Raw genomic sequence first — 18,996 nt, 5'->3', positions numbered from 1 at the left:
GGGATTCTCTCTCTTCTCTCTCTGCCCCTCTCCCTATTCACATGCGCGTGCTCTCCTCTCTCTCTCTCTCTCAGAATGAGCATTTAAAAAGAAAAGCGCACTTGGAACATTTTCCAGAAAACACCATGGTACTTTATAAATTGTTTTTGATAAAAGGATCAGTTGTCTCATAAAAGATTGCTTTGCTGTCTCAGATCATGGACCAGGCCATGACAGTGGGGGCTCCAGTGATTGGACTGAATGACTCTGGGGGAGCACGGATCCAAGAGGGAGTAGAGTCTTTGGCTGGCTATGCAGACATTTTTCTGGTAAGAAACCTGTTAATAGCATTTACAGAATAAAATAATACAAGGCTTAATTTCTAAGCTGTGCCCTGGTTAGAGCTTTCCCATCCCTATTCCTTGTTATCTACCTTGTGTCTGTTCTGTGGCTTCTTCCTGTGTCATTGGGGAAGGCATGGAAGGTGTACAAAAAGCAAGAGAGTGGGTGGAGAGGGTTTACTTTTTTTTTATCACAGAGGGCAACTCTTAGGGGAAAACAAAATTAAAGATCACCTTATAGGGGAAATCACCTAATTATTTTTCTCAAAAGCAAGGGACATGGAATATTATGAAAGTTTAAAATGAATTGATTTGCTAGAATTAGGAATTAAAAAAATAGTATTTTATTTTGTTTAAAACACAATATCATCATATGAAGTTCAAGTTGTAGTACAAAGAAGAAAAATCAGCCAAATCCCACTATTCAGAAACATTTGATGAACAGTATATCAGATCTTTCTGCTTACTTACAAACTAAAATTACAAAGAAAGAAATGAAAAACACAAAAGTAGATTAGATGTATTACTTGAAGTAGGAAGTATAAGAAGGTAAAGGAGGTTGGGGTAAGGGAGAGAGATACTGCCAGATGGAAACTTGAGGAAAGGGAGAGGTCTGTATTTCTGGGGAGGGGAGGAAATAGGGAGAAGGCAGGAAAGAGACAGGCAGACATTGTTTCTAATCAGGCCAGCTGTTCTTGTCATCTCCCTGGCCTGCAGGCTTATGAATGTTTTATCCCTGGCTACTGCCCTTTGTGATCCATCAGAAAAATGTGTATTTGTGTAAGCTGCTCTGCTAGTTGTGGGAATACACATGTTCGTTGAGAAGCCACTTTGTGAACCTACTTTTTAATCTTTAATCTTGAGCTCTAGGAATAACCTACTGGGGAGAATTAGCACTTTTTTTTTTTTTTTTAATTTTTTTTTCAACGTTTTTTATTTATTTTTGGGACAGAGAGAGACAGAGCATGAACGGGGGAGGGGCAGAGAGAGAGGGAGACACAGAATCGGAAACAGGCTCCAGGCTCCGAGCCATCAGCCCAGAGCCTGACGCGGGGCTCGAACTCACGGGCCGCGAGATCGTGACCTGGCTGAAGTCGGACGCTTAACCGACTGCGCCACCCAGGCGCCCCGAGAATTAGCACTTTGGGTGGAATAGTCAGAACAGTTTAGGCCTGGAAAATCTCCTTTGCCCCCTAACCTGGTAGTCATGCCTGTGTTGGAAATGAAGGAAAGAAAGCATGGCCATAAGAGAAGTGGCAGTAAATCCCCACATTTTAGAGGTTATCAGGGTTTTAGAATATCTCCTAGTCTAACCCATCTTTGTGAGTATAGGCTGCAAGTTGTGTTGTGTTTTCTTTTCAGGAGATAGGCTTCAGTGACTTTAATAAATTATTTACTAATGCTGCTTGTCATTTCTACAGCTCCAGCCACTTCCTGCTACTGTACTGTTTAAAATTTTTTTTGTAATTTTTATAAAATTTCAAATTTTACCTAAAAATTCCAAAAACAGTTCAAGGAACTCCCTGTATGCCCTTTACCCAGATTCACCACTTGTTTACATTTTGCCCATTTGCTCTATCATTTCTCTCCATAAGTATATATTTGCAGGTTATAGTTCTCTGAAACATTTGAGAATAAACTGGAGATTGTACCTCCTTTAGCCCTTAAAGCCTTCATTGTGTGTTTCCTGAGAACAAGGACATTCTGTGATAAAATGAGTACAGTAATAGAAATCAGGAAATTTAATATGAATTCATCAATATTTTTATCTATGGCAATTCAGATTTCATCAAGTGATCCTAATAAAGCCTATGGTAGCTGTTCTCCTGTACCCCTATGCCCCATCCAGTCCAGGATTAAGTACTGTCTTTAGTTGTCTTACCTATTTATTTTCCTTTAATTTGGGACAGTTTTTCTTTTTCCTCTATGACCTTAACATTTTTTTGGAAGTTTTATAAGAGGTATAATTTACAAACCCTAAAATCCATCCATTGTAAGCATGTAACTCTGAAAAGAACAGATACTACACTTGATCTTAGCCAAAAGGCTGAGAAGCAATGTAAGCATGTAATTCAGTGACTTGTTGAATTCCAGTAAAATTAACAACAGTATTAGTTTCAGGTGTATAATGTAGTGATTTAACAGTGCCATACATTACTCAGTGCTCCTTATTGATAAGTGAACTTTTTTTTTAAGTTTATTTATTTTGAGAGAGAGTAAAAGTGCAAGTGGGGGAGGGGGGTGGAGACAGGGGGGCAGAGGATCTGAAGCGGGCTCTGCCTTGACAGCAGAAAGCCCGATGTGGGGCTCGAACTCATGAACCATGAGATCATGACCTGAGCCAAAGTCAGACACTTAACTGAGTTGAACCACCCAGGTACCCCACAATAAGTGAACTCTTAATCCCTTTCACTTATTTCACCCATCTCCCTCCCCCAGCTCCTTTCTGGTAACCATCAGTTCTGTATACTTAAGAGTCTTTTTTGTCTTTTTCTTTTGTTCATTTTTATTTACTTATTTATTTATTTAAAAAAAAAATTTTTTTTTAACGTTTATTTATTTTTGAGACCGAGAGAGACAGAGCATGAATGGGGGAGGGCCAGAGAGAGAGGGAGACACAGAATCTGAAGCAGGCTCCAGGCTCTGAGCTGTCAGTACAGAGCCTGACGCAGGGCTCGAACCCACGGACCGTGAGATCATGACCTGAGTTGAAGTCGGACACTTAACCGACTGAGCCACCCATGCGCCCCCATTTTTTTTTTTTTTTAAGTTTGTTTATTTTTGAGAGAGAGAGAGACAGAGCTGAGTGGAGGAGGGACAGAGAGACAGGGAGACACAGGATCTGAAGCAGGCTACAGGCTCTGAGCTCTCAGCACAGAACCCAACACGGGGCTTGAACTCATGAACTGCAAGATTATGACCTGAGCTGAAGTCAGACGCTTAACTGACTGAGTCACCCAGGCACCCTGCGTTTGTTTTGTTTCTTAAGCTCCACATATGAGTGAAATCACATGGTATTTGTCTTTCTCTGACTTCTTTCACTTAGCATTATACTCTAGTTCCATCCATGTTGTTGCAAATGGCAAGATTTTATTCTTTTTTTATGGCTGAGTAATATTCCTGTGTTTGTGTGTGTGTATCACTTTTATCCATTCATCTATTGATGGACACTTGGGTTGCTTCTCTAATATGGCTATTGTAAATAATGCTCCAGTAAACATAGGGGTGCATATATCCCTTGGAATTAGAATTAGTGTTTTGTATTCTTTGGGTAAATACCCAGCAGAGCGATTACTGGATCATAGGGTAATTTTGTTTTTAATTTTTTTTTGAGGAACCTCCATACTGTCTTCCACAGCGGCTGCACAAGTTTGCATTTCCACCAGTGGTGCATGAAGGTGCTTTTCTCTTCGTGTCCTTGCCAACACTTATTGTTGTGTTTTTGATTTTTGCCACCTCACAGGTGTGAGGTGGTATCTCATTATGGTTTTGATTTGTAGTTCCATGATGATAAGTGATGTTGAGCATCTTTTCATGTGCCTGTTGGCTAAGGATGTCTTCTTTGGAGAAATATCTGTTCATGTCTTCTGCCCAGTTTTTGACTGGATTATTTGTTTTTGGAATGTTAAGCTATATCAGTTCTTTATATATTTTGGGCACTAACCCTTTATCAGATACATTATTTGCAAATATTTTCTCTCATTCAGTAGGTTGTTTATAGTTTCATTGATTTGTTTCTTTCACTCTGTAGAAACTTTTTTATTTTGATGAAGTCCCAATAGTTTATTTTTGCTTTTGTTTCCCTTAGGAGACCTATCTAGAAGAATGTTGCTATGGTCACTATCAGAGAAATTACTGCCTGTGCTCTCTTCTAGGACTTTATTATTATTTTTTATATATTTCTTAATGTTTATTCATTATTTATTGATGAGCAGGGAGGGGCAGAGAGAGAGGGAGACACAGAACCCTCCAGACTCTGGCTGTAAGCACAGGGCCTGACATGGGGCTCGAAATCACAAACTGTGAAATCATGACCTGAGCCAAAGTTGGACACTTAACTGACTGAGCCACCCAGGTGCCCCCTCTTCTAGGACTTAAATGGTTTTAGGTCTTTTTTTTTTTTTTTAATGTTTTATTTATTTTGAGAGAGCATAATCAGGGTGGGCCAGAGAGAGAGAGAGAGTGAGAGAGAATCCTAAGCAGACTCTGCTCTGTGAGGGTAGAGCCAGATGTGGGGCTTGAACCCATGAACCTGTGAGATCATGATCTAAGCCAAAATCAAGACTCAGACACTTAACTGACTGAGCCACCCAGGCACCCCTAATGGTATCAGGTCTTACATTTAGGTCTTTAATCCATTTTGAGTTCATTTTTTGTGTGTGGTGAAAGTGGTCCAGTTTCATTTTTTGGCATATAGCTGTCCAGTTTTCCCAACACCATTTGTTGAAGAGACTGTCTTTTTCCCATTGCATATTCTTGCCCCCTTTGTTGAAGATTAATTGACTATATAATTGTGGGTTGATTTCTGGACTTTCTAATGTGTTCATTGATCTAAGTATTTTTGTGCCAGTATCCTATTGTTTTGTTTACTACAGCTTTGTAATAAAACTTGAAATCTGGGATTGTTATACCTCCAGTTTTGTTTTTCTTTTTTATTGCTTTGGTTACTCAGGATTTGAGTGGTTCCATACAATTTAGGATTATTCTAATTCTGAATTACTGTTGGTATTTTGATAGGGATTACATTAAATCTATAGACTGCTTTGGGTAGTATGGACATTTTAACAATTTTTCTCAGTCCATGAACATAGTATATATTTCCATTTGTATTGTTTTCAGTTTTTTTTTTTTTTTTTTACCAGCATTTTATAGTTTTCACAGTACAAGTGTTCCACCTCATTGCTATTTTATTCTTTTTGGTGCAATTGTAAATGTGACTATTTTCTTAATTTCTCTTTCTGTTACTTCCATTATAAGTGTATAGAAAAATGCAGTGGGTTTCTGATGCTGATTTTGTATCCTGTGACCTTATTGAGATCATTTATCAGTTCTAGTAGTTTTTTGGTGGAGTCTTTATAGGGTTTTCTGTATATAGTATCCTGTCATATGCAAGACTCAGACACTTAACTGACTGAGCCACCCAGGCACCCCTAATGGTATCAGGTCTTACATTTTCTTCTTCCTTACCAACTCAGATGCCTCATTTTTGTTGTCTGATTGCTGTGGCTGTTTTGTATGCTGTATTGAATAAGAGGGGTGAGAGTGGACATCCTTGTCTTGTTCCTGACCTTAGGGGAAAAGCTCTCGATTTTTCATCATTGAGTATAATGTTAGTCCTGGGTTTTCATGTATGTCCTTTATTATGTTGAGGTATGTTCTCTCTGACCCTATTTGTAGAAGTGTTTTTTTTTTTAATTTTTTTTTAATGTTTATTTTTGAGAGAGAGACAGAGTGTGAATGGGGGAGGAGCAGAAAGAGAGGGAGGCACAGAATCCGAAGCAGGCTCCAGGCTCTGAGCTGTCAGCACAGAGCCTGATGTGGGGCTTGAACTCACAAACTGCGAGATCATGACCTGAGCTGAAATTGGACACTTACCGACTGAGCCACCCAGCCAACAAGGTGCCCCTTGTTGTTTTTAATCATGGATGGATGTTGTACTTTGTCAAATGTTTACTTCTGCATCTTTTGAAATCATGTGGTTTTTATTCTTTCTCTTACTGACCTTATGTGTATCATGTTGATTTTGCAAATACTGAATCACCGTTGCAATCCAGGAGTAAATCCCATCGATGGTGGTGAATGATTTTTTTAAATGTATTGTTAGACTTGGTTTGCCACTATTTTGTTGAGGATTTTTGCATCTGTATTCATCAGAAATATTAGTCTGTAGTTCTTTTTGTTGTAGCATCTTGGTTTTGGTATCAGGGTAATGCCTCATAGACTGATTTTTGGAAGCTTTTCTTCTTCTATTTTTTGCAATAGTTTGAGAAGAATGGTTATTAACTCTTCTTTAAATGTTTGGCAGAATTCACCCATGAAGCAGTCTGGTGCTGGACTTTTGTTTCTTGGGAGTTTTTTGATTACTGATTTAATTGCATTGCTGGTGATTGGTCTGTGCAAATCTTCTATTTTTTCTTTGTTCAGTTTGGGAGGTTAAATTTCTAGGAATTTTCCACTTCTAGGTTGTCCAGTTGGTTGGCATATAATTTTTCATAATATTCTGTTACAATTATTTGTATATCTGTGGTGTTATTTCTCCTTTTTCATTTTTTTTATTAGAAAAAATTTTTTTAATATTTATTTTTGAGAGACAGAGATAGCATGAGAGGGAGAGGGGCAGAGAGAGAGGGAGACAGAATCTGGAGCAGTCTCTAGGCTCTGTCAGCACAGAGCCTGACACGGGGCTCGAACTCACAAACTGCAAGATCATGACCTGAGCCCAAGCAAGTCACTTAACTGACTGAGCCACCCAACCATCCCTCTCCTTTTTCATCTCTGATTTTTGAGTCCTCTCTTTTTTTTGATGAGTCTGGCTAAAGGTTTATTAATTTTGTTGATCTTTTCAAAGAACTAGTTCCTGGTTTCATCGATCTGTTCTATTGGTTTTTTTAGTTTCTATTTCACTTATTTCTGCGCTACTCTTTAATTCCTTCTGCTGGTTTTGGGTTTGGTTCTTTTTATAGCTCCTTTAGGTGTAAGGTTAGGTTGCATATTGGAGATTTTTATTTTTGCGGTAGGCCTCTATTGCTATAAATTTAACTATTAAAACAGCTTTTGCTGCATCCCCAAGATTTTGGACTGTTTTCATTTGCCTCCATGTTTTTTTTTTTTTTTTTTTAATTTTGATTTCTTTGTTGACTCATTCATTGTTTAGTAGCATATTATTTAACCTCCATGCTTTGTGTTCTTGACAGATTTTTTTCTTGTGGTTGATTTCATAGTGTTGTGGTTGGAAAAGATGTATATGACTTCAGTTGTTCTGAATTTGTTGAGACTTGTTTTATGGCCCAATATGTGATCTATTCGTAGAATGTTAAATGTGTGCTTAAAAAGAATGTGTACTGCACTGTCTTAGGATGGAATGTTCTGACTATGTATTAGATCCATCTGGTTCAGTATTTCATTCAAAACTATGGTTTCCTTGTTGATTTTCTATTTGGATGATGTATCCATTGATATGAGTTGGGGGTTAAAGTCCCCTGCTATTACGGTTTTACTATAGAGTATATTTGTTACTAGCTGCTTTATGTATTTAGGTGCTTTCATGTTAGATGCATAAATATTTACAATTGTTACATCGTCTTGTTGGATTGTTCTATTGATGATTATATAGTGATGATTATATAGTGTTCAAACTTATGAACCATGAGATCATGACCTGAGCTGAAGTTAGATGCTTAACTGATTGAGCCACCCAGGCACCCTGGTCTGCATGTGTCTTTGTCTGATATGAAGGTAGCATATTGATTGGTCTTGATTTTTTATCCATCTGTCACACTATGTCTTTTGATTGGAGTGTTTAGTCTATTTACATTTAAAATAATTATTGATAGGCATATATTGCTATTTTGTTACTTGTTTTATGGTTGTTTTTGTAGTTCTTTGTTTCTTCTCTTGCTCTTTCATAGTTTGCTGGCTTTCTTTAGTGATATACTTGGATTCCTTTCTCTTTATTCTTTGCATATCTATTATTGGTTTTTGGTTTGTGGTTACCACTGGGTATATAACATCTGCATATAACCGTTTATATTAAGTTGATGATACCTTAAATTTGAACCCATTCTTTACTCCACTGCCCCCCCCACGTTTTAGGTATATGGTGTCACACTTTACATCCTTTTACTTTGTGTATATCTTGACTGATTTTTTTTTTATAAATACACTTAACTGCTTTTGTGCCCCCTACTGACTCTTATGATCTGTCCTTTCTATTCAAAGAGTCCCCTTTAATGTTCCTTGTAGGGCTGATTTAGTGGTGATGAACTCCTTTGGTTTTTGTTTGAGAAACTGTATATCTCCTATTTTGAATGATAGCTTGCTGGATAGAGTATCTTGGTTGCAGATGTTCTTCTTCTTTTTTTTTAATTTTTTTTTTTAATGTTTGTTTATTTTTGAGAGAGAGGGACAGAGTGTGAGCAGGGGAGGGGGAGAGAGAGAGGGAGACACAGAATCCGAAGCAGGCTGCAGACTCTGAGCTGTCAGCACAGAGCCTGATGCGGGGCTCGAACTCAGAAACCATGAGATGATGAGCTGAGCCCAAGCCGGATGCTCAACTGACTGAGCCACCCAGGCGTCCCACAGATGTTCTTCTTTTAGCACTTTTTTATTAAAAAAATTTTTTTTTCATGTTTGTTTAATTTTGAGAGGGAGAAAAAGAGCAAGGAAGGGTCAGAGAGAGAGGGAGACACAGAATCTGAAGTAGACTCCAGGCTCTGAGCTGTCAGCACAGAGCTGACATGGGGCTAAGACTCAAGAACTGTGAGATCATGACTTCAACCGAAGTCAGACGCCCTACAGACTGAGCCACCAGATGCCCCTCTTTTAGCACTTTGAATACATCATGCCATTACTGTCTGTCCTGTGAAGTTCCTGGTGAAAAATCAGCTGATAGCCTTAAGGGGTTTCCTTTGTATCTAACTGTTCTTTTTAAATGCTTTTAAAATGCTCTGTTTATTCCTGCTTTTTGCCATTTTAGTTACAAGGCTTTGGTGTGGACCTCCTTTGCTTGATTTTGTTGGGGACTCTCTGTGCCTCCTTGATCGGGATTTCTGTTTTCTTCCCCAGATTTGAGAAGTTTTCAGTTATTCAAGTAAATTTTTGTCCCCCTTTCTCTTTCTGGGATCCCTATAATGTGAATGTTATTTTGCTTGATGGTGTTGCTGAGTTTCTGTCTCTACGGTTTTTGTATCATTTTTCACTTAACATAATTTTTTTTGAGGTTGATTCAGATTGTACTTTGTGTCAGTTGTCATTTTTTTATTGCTGAATAATGTTACATGGATATATCACATTTTATCTATCAGTTGATGGATGTTTATGTTGTTTCAGCTTTTTGGCTGTCATAAATAATGCTGTGAACATTTGTGTATCACTCTCTGTGTGAACAAAGTTTTTCATAAGAGTGGAATTATTGGGTCTGATAAGCTTATGAGTTTTTAAGAAATTGCCAATTTTTTTTCCAAAATGACTACCAGTTTACATTACCACAAGCAATATATTCAGGGTTTCAGGTTCTTCACATCCTGGTCAACCCTTGAGTATTTCAGTTTTTTTCATTATGGTCATTTTTATGGTATGTTGTAGTAACTCATTGTGGTTTTATTTGTATTTCAATGCTGACTAAATCATGTTGAGCATCTTTTCATGTACATGTTATTCATATGTATGTCTTTTACAAAACATTTTTTCTAATATTTATTTTTGAGAGACAAGCATGAGTGGGGGAGGAGCAGAGAGAGAGGGAGACACAGAATCAGAAGCAGACTCCAGGCTCTGAGCTGTCAGCACAGAGCCTGACATGGGTCTCAGACTCACAAACTATGAGATCATGACCTGAGTCAAGGTCGGATGCTTTACCAACTGAAACACCCAAGCATCTTCCTATGTGTATCTTCTTTGCTGAAATGTCTATTTAGATCTTTTGCTCCTTTTATAATTGGGTTTTGAGTTGTAAGAGTTCTTTATATATTTTGAATATGAGTCCTTTATTAAGTACATAGTTTGCAGGTATTTTCTTCTAGTCTTATGGCTCTTCTTTTTTCACTTCAAATGTCACCATTAAGAAAGAAATGTTTTAAGTGTTGAATTCCAAAAACTCAGTTTGTTTCCTTTGCAGATTATACTTTTATTGTCCTATGTAAGAACTCTGTGTAGTAATACAAAGTTATGAATATTTTGTCCAGTCTCTTTTATGTTAGGTCTGTGATACATATAAAATTTTTGTCTATAGTGTGAGGTCAGGGTCAAAATTCATCCTTATCTCACATTTATTGACATGACTATTCTGTCTCCATTGAATTGTCCTGGCACTTTGGTGCAAAATGAATTGGCCATAAAGGTAAAAATTTCAAGGGGCACCTGGGTGGCTCAGTCGGTTAAGTGTCCGACTTCAGCTCAGGTCACGATCTCGTGGTCCGTGAGTTTGAGCCCCGCGTCGGGCTCTGGGCTGATGGCTCAGAGCCTGGAGCCTGCTTCCGATTCTGTGTCTCCCTCTCTCTCTGCCCCTCCCCCGTTCATGCTCTGTCTCTCTCTGTCTCAAAAATAAATAAAACGTTAAAAAAAATTAAAAAAAAAATTTCTGGACTCAGTTCTTTTCCACTGATCTATATGCTTATGTTTATAAAACAACCCCTCCCCCCCCCTTTTTTTTAATTGAAGTATAGTTGATGTATAATAGTTTCAGGTGTATAGCATATTGATTTAACATTTACATAAATTATGAAATACTTGCCATGGTAAGTATAATTAATGTCTGTCAGCATACAAAATTGTTACAATATTGACTGTATTTGTTTTGCTGTATTTTTTCATCCTTAGGAGTTTATTTTATAATTGGAGGTTTGTACTTCTGAATCCCTTTCACCTATATGGTTCCCCCACCCCCTCTAGCAACCATTAGTTTTGCATGTTAGCATCTGTTTCTGTTTTGTTAATTTAGATTCCATATGTAAGTGAAATTATATAGTAGTTGTCTTTCTCTGACTTAATTCCCTTAGCATAACACCCTCTGGGTTCATCTGTGTTGTTGCAAATGGCATGATTTCTTTTTTTTTATACACACACACACACACACACACACACACACACACACACACATTACCTCTTTAGGCATTCCTTTACCTTAGGTTGCTTAGGGTACTTAAGTTGCTTCCACATCTTGGCTATTGTAAATAAAGCAGTGAACATAGGGGTGCGTATATCTTTTTGAATTAGTGTTTTCATTTTCTTGCCATAAATACTCAAATGAAATTGCTGGATCATATGGTAATTCCATGTTTAAATTTTTGAGAACCCTACATACTGTTTTTTATAGTGGCTGACCTGATGTACGTTCCATCAATAGGGCATAAGCGTTCTCTTTTCTCTATGTCCTCACCAGCACTTGTTATTTCTTGTCTTTTCAATCCTAGCCATTTTGATAGGTACGAAGTGATATCTCATTGTGGTTTTGATTTGCATCAAAAATGTGTGTCTATTGATCATCTGTATATCTTCTTTTGAAAAGTCCATTGAGGCCCTCTGCCCATTTTTTAATTGGAGCTTGGTTTGGTTTGGTTTTAAATTAAAGGAGTTCTTGATATATTTTGGATATTAACCATTTAATGGATATGTGATTTACAGGTAACTTGTCCCATTCGGTAGTCTTTTTGTTTTGTTGATGGTTTCCTTTGCTGTGCGAAAGCTTTTTAGTTTGATTTAGCCCTAGTTGTTTGTTTTTGCATTTGTTTCTCTTGCCTGGGGAGAAGGATGAAAAAAATAATGCTACAACTGATGTCTAAGAGTTTGCTGCCTTTGTTTTTCTTCAAGAATTTTATACTTTGGGTATTCTTACATTTATGTCTTTAATCTATTTTGAGTTTATTTTTGTGTGTGGTGTAAGAAAGTGGTCCAGTTTCATTCTTCTGCATGTCGCTGTCCAGTTTTTCCAGTGCTATTTGCTGAAGAGACTGTGTTTTTTCCATTGGATATTCTTTTCTGCTTTGTCGAAGATTAGTTGACCATACATTTGTAGGTCCATTTCTGGATTCTCTGTTGATTTAAGTGTCCGTTTTTGTGCTGGTATCATACTGTCTTGATGATTATAGCTTTGCAATACAGCTTGAAGTCCAGAATTATGCCTACAGCTTTGGTTTTCTTTTTTAATGTTACTTTGGCTTTCAGGGTCTTTTGTGGTTCCATACAAATTTTAGAATTGTTCGTTATAGCTCTGTGAAGAATGCTGGTGTTTTGATAGGGATTGCATTGAATGTGTACATTGCTTTGGGTAGTATTGACATTTTAACAGTGTTTGTTTTTCCAACCTGTGAGCGTGGGATGTTTTTCCATTTCTTTGTGTTTTTAATTTCTTTCATAAGCTTTCTATAGTTTTCACCATACAGATCTTTTACCTTTTTGGTTAGGTTTATTCCTAGGTGCAATTGTAAATGGGATTGATTCCTTGATTTCTCTTTCTGCTTCATTATTGGTGTATAGAAATGCATCTGGTTTCTGTATGGTGATTTTATAGCCTGTGACTTTGCTGAATTTATGTATCTGTTTTAGCAGTTTTTTCTTGAAGTCTTTCAGGCTTTCCATGTAGAGTATCATGTTGTCTGCGAAGGGTGGGAGTTTGACTTCTTTGACAATTAGGATTCCTTTTATTTCGTTTTGTTGTCTGATTGCTGAGGCTAGGACTTACAACACTGTGTTCAACAGTAGTGGTGAGAATGGACAACCCTTTTTTGTTCCTGACCTTAGAGGGAAAGCTCTCCATTTTTCCCCATTGACCTTACATATATGGCCTTTATGATCTTGAGGTATGTTCCTTCTATCCCTACTTTCTTGAGATTTTTTTTATCAAGAAAAGCTGTTGTATTTTGTTGAATGTTTTTTCTGCATCTATTGAGAGGGTCATGTGGTTCTTATATTTTATTTTATTAATGTGATATACCATATTGATTGATTTGTGGATATTGAATCACTCCTGCAGCCCAGGAATAAATCTCACTTGATCGTGGTGAATAATTCTTTTAATGTATTGTTTGATTCGGTTTGCTTTCTTGGGAATTTTTGCATCCATTTTCATCAGTGAGATTGGTGTGTAATTCTCCTTTTTAGTGGGGTCTTTGTCTGGTTTTGGAAACAAGTAGTGCTGGCCTCATAGAATGACTTTGGAAGTTTTCCTTTTATATTTTTTGGAACAAATTCTAAATAATAGGTATTAACTCTTCCTCAAATGTTTGGTAAAATTCCCTGGGAAGCCATCTGGCCCTGGACTTTTTTGTTGGGAGAATTTTATTTACTAGTTGAATTTCTTTACTGATTATGGGTCTGTTCAAATTTACTTCTTCCAATTTCAGTTTTGGTAGTTGATATGTTTCTCTTTCTCTGTCAGAGGGAGTGCTTTTCATGCACGATCTTGATGCACTGCACTCCCCCCGACCTTCTCTTTTTCTCTCTGACCTCTCTCTGCAAAAAAATGGCTCCCTACCCTCTGTCGCTCTGTGACTTTGCTCTCACCTCTCCACACCATGTACCTGCCAAGTTCTCTGGTTCCAATTATGCATATTGTTCCATTAATCCTCAGATCAGTTTCTTAGGTGTTCAAAATGGTTTGATGCAAATAAAGCTGTGTTTCAGGGATGAGACAAGCTTAGGGTCCCCGTGATGTTCTGGCATTTTTAACTCCTCTCCACTCACTGAATGTTTTTTTTTATTCTGTGTCCTCATCTCTAAAGTGAGGTTCCTGTGGAAAAATATGGAGATATTTTAATTTAATTTAATTTTTAATTTTTTTATTCAATTTATTTAAACTTGAAAAGCATCTTCCCAATCTGTTTCCCTGTCTTCCCCGCCCCCATCTGTTCTCTGTATCTGTAAGCTTCTTAAATATAGATATACATTTATTTTATTTAGTTTCCACCTATATCTTATTCAGTATTTGTCTTTGTCTGACATTTAATTTAGCATAATGCCCTCGAGGTTCATCCATGTTGTTGCAAATGGCAAGATTTCCTATTTTATGGCAGAATAATATTCCATTGTACCTATGTACCACAATTTATCCATTCATCCATTGATGTACACTTAGGTTGTTTCCATATCTTGGCTATTGTAAACAATGCTGCAGTGAACTTAGGGGTGCAGATATCTTTTCAAATTAGTGTTTTGGTTTTCTTCAGATAGATACCCAGTAGTTGAATTACTGGATCTTAGGGTAGCTCTAGTCTTAATTTTTGAGGAACCTCCATAGTGTTTTCCATTGTGGCTGCACCAATTTACATTTCTGCCAACAGTACACAAGAGTTCCTTTCTTACACACCCTCACCAACACTTGTTAATTCTTGTCTTTTTGATAATACCCATTCTAGTAGGAGTAAAGTGACCTCTCATTGTGGTTTTGTTTCGTGTTTCTATGATGATTGGTGAAGCTGAGCATCTTCTTTTGTACCTGTTGGCCATCTGTATGTCTTTTTTGGAAAAATGTCTTATCACATCTTCCCATATATATATTTTTTTAATGTTTTTTTTTTTGTTTTTTTGTTTTTTTTTTTTGAGAGAGCGAGAGCAAGTGGGGCAGGGGCAGAGAGAGGGAGACAGAGGATCCAAAGCAGGCTCTGCACTGACAACAGCGAGCCCGATGCAGGGCTCAAACTCATACATCATGAGATCATGACCTGAGCTGAAGTTGGACGCTCAACTCACTGAGCCACCTACTTGCCCCAGAGCTTCCCATATTTTAATTGATTTCCCATGTGTAATTTAATTCCCACGTTCTGTTGAGTTGGGTGAGTTCTTTATATATATTTTGGATATTAGCCCCTTACCAGATATGATTTGCAGATCTCTTCTCCCATTCAGTAGATTGCCTTTTCATTTTGTTGAAGGTTTCCTTTGCTATGCAGAAGCCGTTTAGTTTGATTTAGTCCCACTTGTTTATTTTTGCTTTTGTTATTTTTACTTTTGGTGTCAGAGTAAAAAAATTATTGCTGAGACCTATGTCAAGGAGCTTATTACCTATGGTTTCTTCTGTGAGTTTTGGTTTCTGGTTTTACGTTCAAGTCTTCAATTCATTTTGAATTGATCTTTGTGCATAGTGTAAGACAGTGGTCTAGTTTGAGTCTTTTGCATGTGGGTTTCCAATTTTCACAACACTAATTACTTAAGAGGCTGTCCTTTCCCCATTATATATTCTTGGCTCCTCTCTCATAAATTAATTGACCATATATGTGTGGTTTTATTTCTGGGTGCTCTCTTCTGTTGGTTTGTGTCTTATCTTTAATTCAGTCCTATACTGTTTAGATTATGATTGCTTTGTAATATAGCTTGAAATACCTCCAGGTTACTTCTTTCTTCAGATTGCTTTGCCTATTTTGGATCTTTTTTTTTTTTAAGGTTTTTTTTTTTTTATGATTTTATTTATTTATTTTGAGAGAAAGAGAGAGCATTAGTGGGGGACAGGCAGAAAGAGAATCCCAAGCGGGCTCCACTTTGTCAGCATGGAGTCTGATGTGGGCTCAAACTCAGGAACCATGAGATCATGACCTGAGCCAAAGTCAGACACTTAACCAACTGAACCACCCAGGTTCCCCTGTTTTGGATCTTTTATTCATTTTTTTAAATTTAATTTTTTTATTTATTAAAATTTACATCCAAATTAGCAAATAGTGCAACAATGATTTCAGGAGTAGATTCCTTGGTGCCCCTTACCATTTAGCCCATCCCCCCCTCCCACAACCCCTCCAGTAACCCTCTATTTGTTCTCCATATTTATGAGTCTCTTCTGTTTTGTACCCCTCCCTGTTTTTATATTATTTTTGTTTCCCTTCCCTTATGTTCATCTGTTTTGTCTCCTAAAGTCCTCATATGAGTGAAGTCATATGATATTTATCTTTCTCTGACTGACTAAATTCACTTAGCATAATACCCTCGAGTTCATCCACGTAGTTGCAAATGGCAAGATTTCATTCTTTTTGATTGCCGAGTAATAGTCCATTGTGTGTGTGTGTGTGTGTGTGTGTGTGTGTGTGTGTGTGTGTGTGTGTATATATATACACACATATATACTTCATTGTATATATATATGTGTGTGTGTGTATATATATATATATATATATATATATCACATATCTTCTTTATCCATTCACCCATCGATGGACATTTGGGCTCTTTCCATGCTTTGGCTATTGTTGATACTGTTGCTATAAACATGGGGGTGCATGTGTCCCTTTGAAACAGCACACCTGTATCCCTTGGAGAATACCTAGTAGTGCAATTGCTGGGTCATAGGGTAGTTCTATTTTTAGTTTTTTGAGGAACCTCCATACCATTTTCCAGAGTGGCTGCACTAGCTTGCATTCCCACCAACAATGCAAAAGAGATCTCTTTCTCCGCATCCTCACCAACATCTGTTGTTGCCTGAGTTGTTAATGTTAGCCATTCTGACAGGTGTGAGGTGGTATCTCATTGTGGTTTTGATTTGTATTTCCCTGATGATGAGGTGATGTTGAGCATTTTTTCATTTGTCGGTTGGCCATCTGGATGTCTTCCTTGGAGGAGTGTCTATTCATGTCTTTTGCCCATTTCTTCACTGGATTATCTGTTTTTTGGGTGTTGAGGTTGATAAGTTCTTTATAGATTTTGGATCCTAACCCTTTATCTGATATGTCATTTGCAAATATCTTCTCCCATTCTGTCGATTACCTTTTAGTTTTGCTGGTTGTTTTCTTGGCTGTGCAGAAGCTTTTTATTTTGATGAGGCCCCAGTAGTTCATTTTTGCTTTTGTTTCCCTTGCCTCCGGAGACATGTTGAGTAAGAAGTTGCTGCGGCCAAGGTCAGAGAGGTTTTTGCCTGCTTTCTCCTCTAGGATTTTGATGGCTTCCTGTCTTACATTTAGGTCTTTCATCCATTTTGAGTTTATTTTTGTGTATGGTGTAAGAAAGTGGTCCAGGTTCATTCTTCTGCATGTCGCTGTCCAGTTTTCCCAGCACCACTTGCTGAAGAGACTGTCTTTATTCCATTGGATATTCTTTCCTGCTTTGTCAAAGATTAGTTGGCCATACGTTTGTGGGTCCATTTCTGGGTTCTCTCTTCTGTTCCATTGATCTGAGTGTCTGTTCTTGTGTCAGTACCATACTGTCTTGATAGTTACAGCTTTGTAGTATAGCTTGAAGTCCGGGATTGTGATGCCTCCTGCTTTGGTTTTCTTTTTCAAGATTGCTTTGGCTATTCGGGGTCTTTTTTGGTTCCATACAAATTTTAGGATTATTTGTTCTAGTTCTGTGCAGAATGCTGGTTTAATTTTGATAGGGATTGCATTGAATGTGTAGATTGCTTTGGGTAGTATCTACATTTTAACAATATTTGTTCTTCCTATCCATGAGCATGGAACATTTTTCCATTTTTTGGTGTCTTCTTCAATTTTTTCATAAGCTTCCTATAGTTTTCAGTGTGTAGATTTTTTACTTCTTTGGTTAGATTTATTCCTAGGTATTTAATGGGTTTTGGTGCCCTATTTTGGATCTTTTAAAGTTTCATAGAAATTTTAGGATTCTTTGTTTTTGTTTCTAAAAAAAGTGCCATTGGAATTTTGATAAGGGATTGCACTGAATGTACATATTGCTTTTGGGTAGTATGGACAATTTGTTCTTTCCATCTATAACTATAGAATATCTTTCCATTTGTGTTTTCATCAGTTTCTTCTATTAATGTTTTGAGGCTTCAGCATATAGATCCTTGGTTAAATTTATTCTTGGGTATTTTATTATTTTTTTAATGTTTATTTTTGAGAGAGAGAGAGAGAGAGAAAGCATGCACACATGAGTAAGAGAGGGGCAGAGAGAAAGGGAGACACAGAATACAAAGCAGGCTCAGGCTCTGAGCTTTTAGCACAGAGTCCAACATGGGGCTTGAACTCAGGAGCCACGAGATCATGACCTAAATTGAAGTCAGATGCTCAACCGAGCCACTCAGGTGCCCAGGTATTTTATTTTTTATTGATGTAATTGTAAATGGGATTATTGTTATTTTTTCTAATACCTATTAATGTGTAGAGATGCAGCAGATTTTTGTGTCCTGCAACTTTACTGAATTTATTCTAATAGTGTTTTTTGGTAGAACCTTTCAGTTTTAGGATTTATTTATTGTTTTTTTGAAGGCCACTGATTTTATTGATTTAAAAAACTTTTTAAGGACAGTGACTGTTCTGCTAAGAAAGGAGCCGAAGAACATAAAACAGACCAGAGGTGGAGGTCGGAGTGGGAGGTCTGGGAGGGGCCAGGAATCCACTGGAAGAGGCTGAGAATTGTTGACATGAAACTGGCAGGGGAAGGAAAAGCGAGACTCATGCAAGAGGGAGAATTTCCGGAGGGGGAGAGAACTTCCAAAAGATTTTGAAGTACAGCAGAGGTTGAGTACAACAGAAATCTCTTCCTTTGTAGAGGACAGGGGAGGAGTCCCTACATGGCTGTAAACTCTGAGACTCAATGCTGGGCCTTGGGGCTGGGTGTTCCCCAGAGAGCCTCACAATAAGGCGTCACACCACTCTTGAAGGCACCTAAGCAGTCCTGGGACTGTCTGGCCTTGGCACTGCATGTGTCCTTTAGCCATTCTTGGAAGAGATCTTCATCTTTCCTTAGCATGAGAAACTGGCCAAGGACCACATAGGCCTTGTCAAAGCCCCTTTTCTCCAGCTTCTTGCCCAAGACTTCACCAGTCTCTGCTGGCTCGCCACTGGCTTTTCCCCCATGGGCTCTGTCACAAAGTCTCTGTGCTTTTGGGAGGTTGTCATCTTGATCAGCTTAATAGGCAACTTCAGCTTCTGTAATGGCTCCTTCTACCACTCGGCTGCTCCCACTGATACCTTGACCCACTAGAGGGTTGAGTGTTTATATCTTTATCTATATATCTATATCTATATAAAATATGTCATCTGCAAATAGTTTTATTTCCAATTAGGATGGTGTGTGTGTGTGTGTG

General features: G+C 37.8%; 1 protein-coding gene and 2 pseudogenes across 3 annotated transcripts in view; 1 reads left to right on the top strand and 2 right to left on the bottom strand.

The window, feature by feature from the left end:
• The window catches only part of PCCB (propionyl-CoA carboxylase subunit beta), a 92,627-nt gene that overhangs the window by 8,882 nt on the left and 64,749 nt on the right, over positions 1 to 18,996 (top strand). The window contains exon 5 of one of the 3 annotated variants that reach the window (XM_019437248.2): positions 195 to 308. The exons of the other annotated variants lie outside the window; for them this stretch is intronic. Within the exon in view, the coding sequence (XP_019292793.1) occupies positions 195 to 308 (114 nt within the window). The remainder of the gene's footprint in view (positions 1 to 194; positions 309 to 18,996) is intronic. 3 annotated transcript variants of the gene reach the window in all.
• Positions 2,277 to 2,379, bottom strand: LOC128777542 (U2 spliceosomal RNA; annotated as a pseudogene).
• Positions 18,541 to 18,808, bottom strand: LOC109257806 (barrier-to-autointegration factor-like; annotated as a pseudogene).

This window comes from Panthera pardus, unplaced genomic scaffold (assembly GCF_024362965.1).
Source record: "Panthera pardus isolate Hobbes unplaced genomic scaffold, ASM2436296v1 HiC_scaffold_16, whole genome shotgun sequence".
Lineage (NCBI taxonomy): Eukaryota > Metazoa > Chordata > Mammalia > Carnivora > Felidae > Panthera > Panthera pardus.
This window is presented reverse-complemented; position numbering and strand designations above follow the sequence as displayed.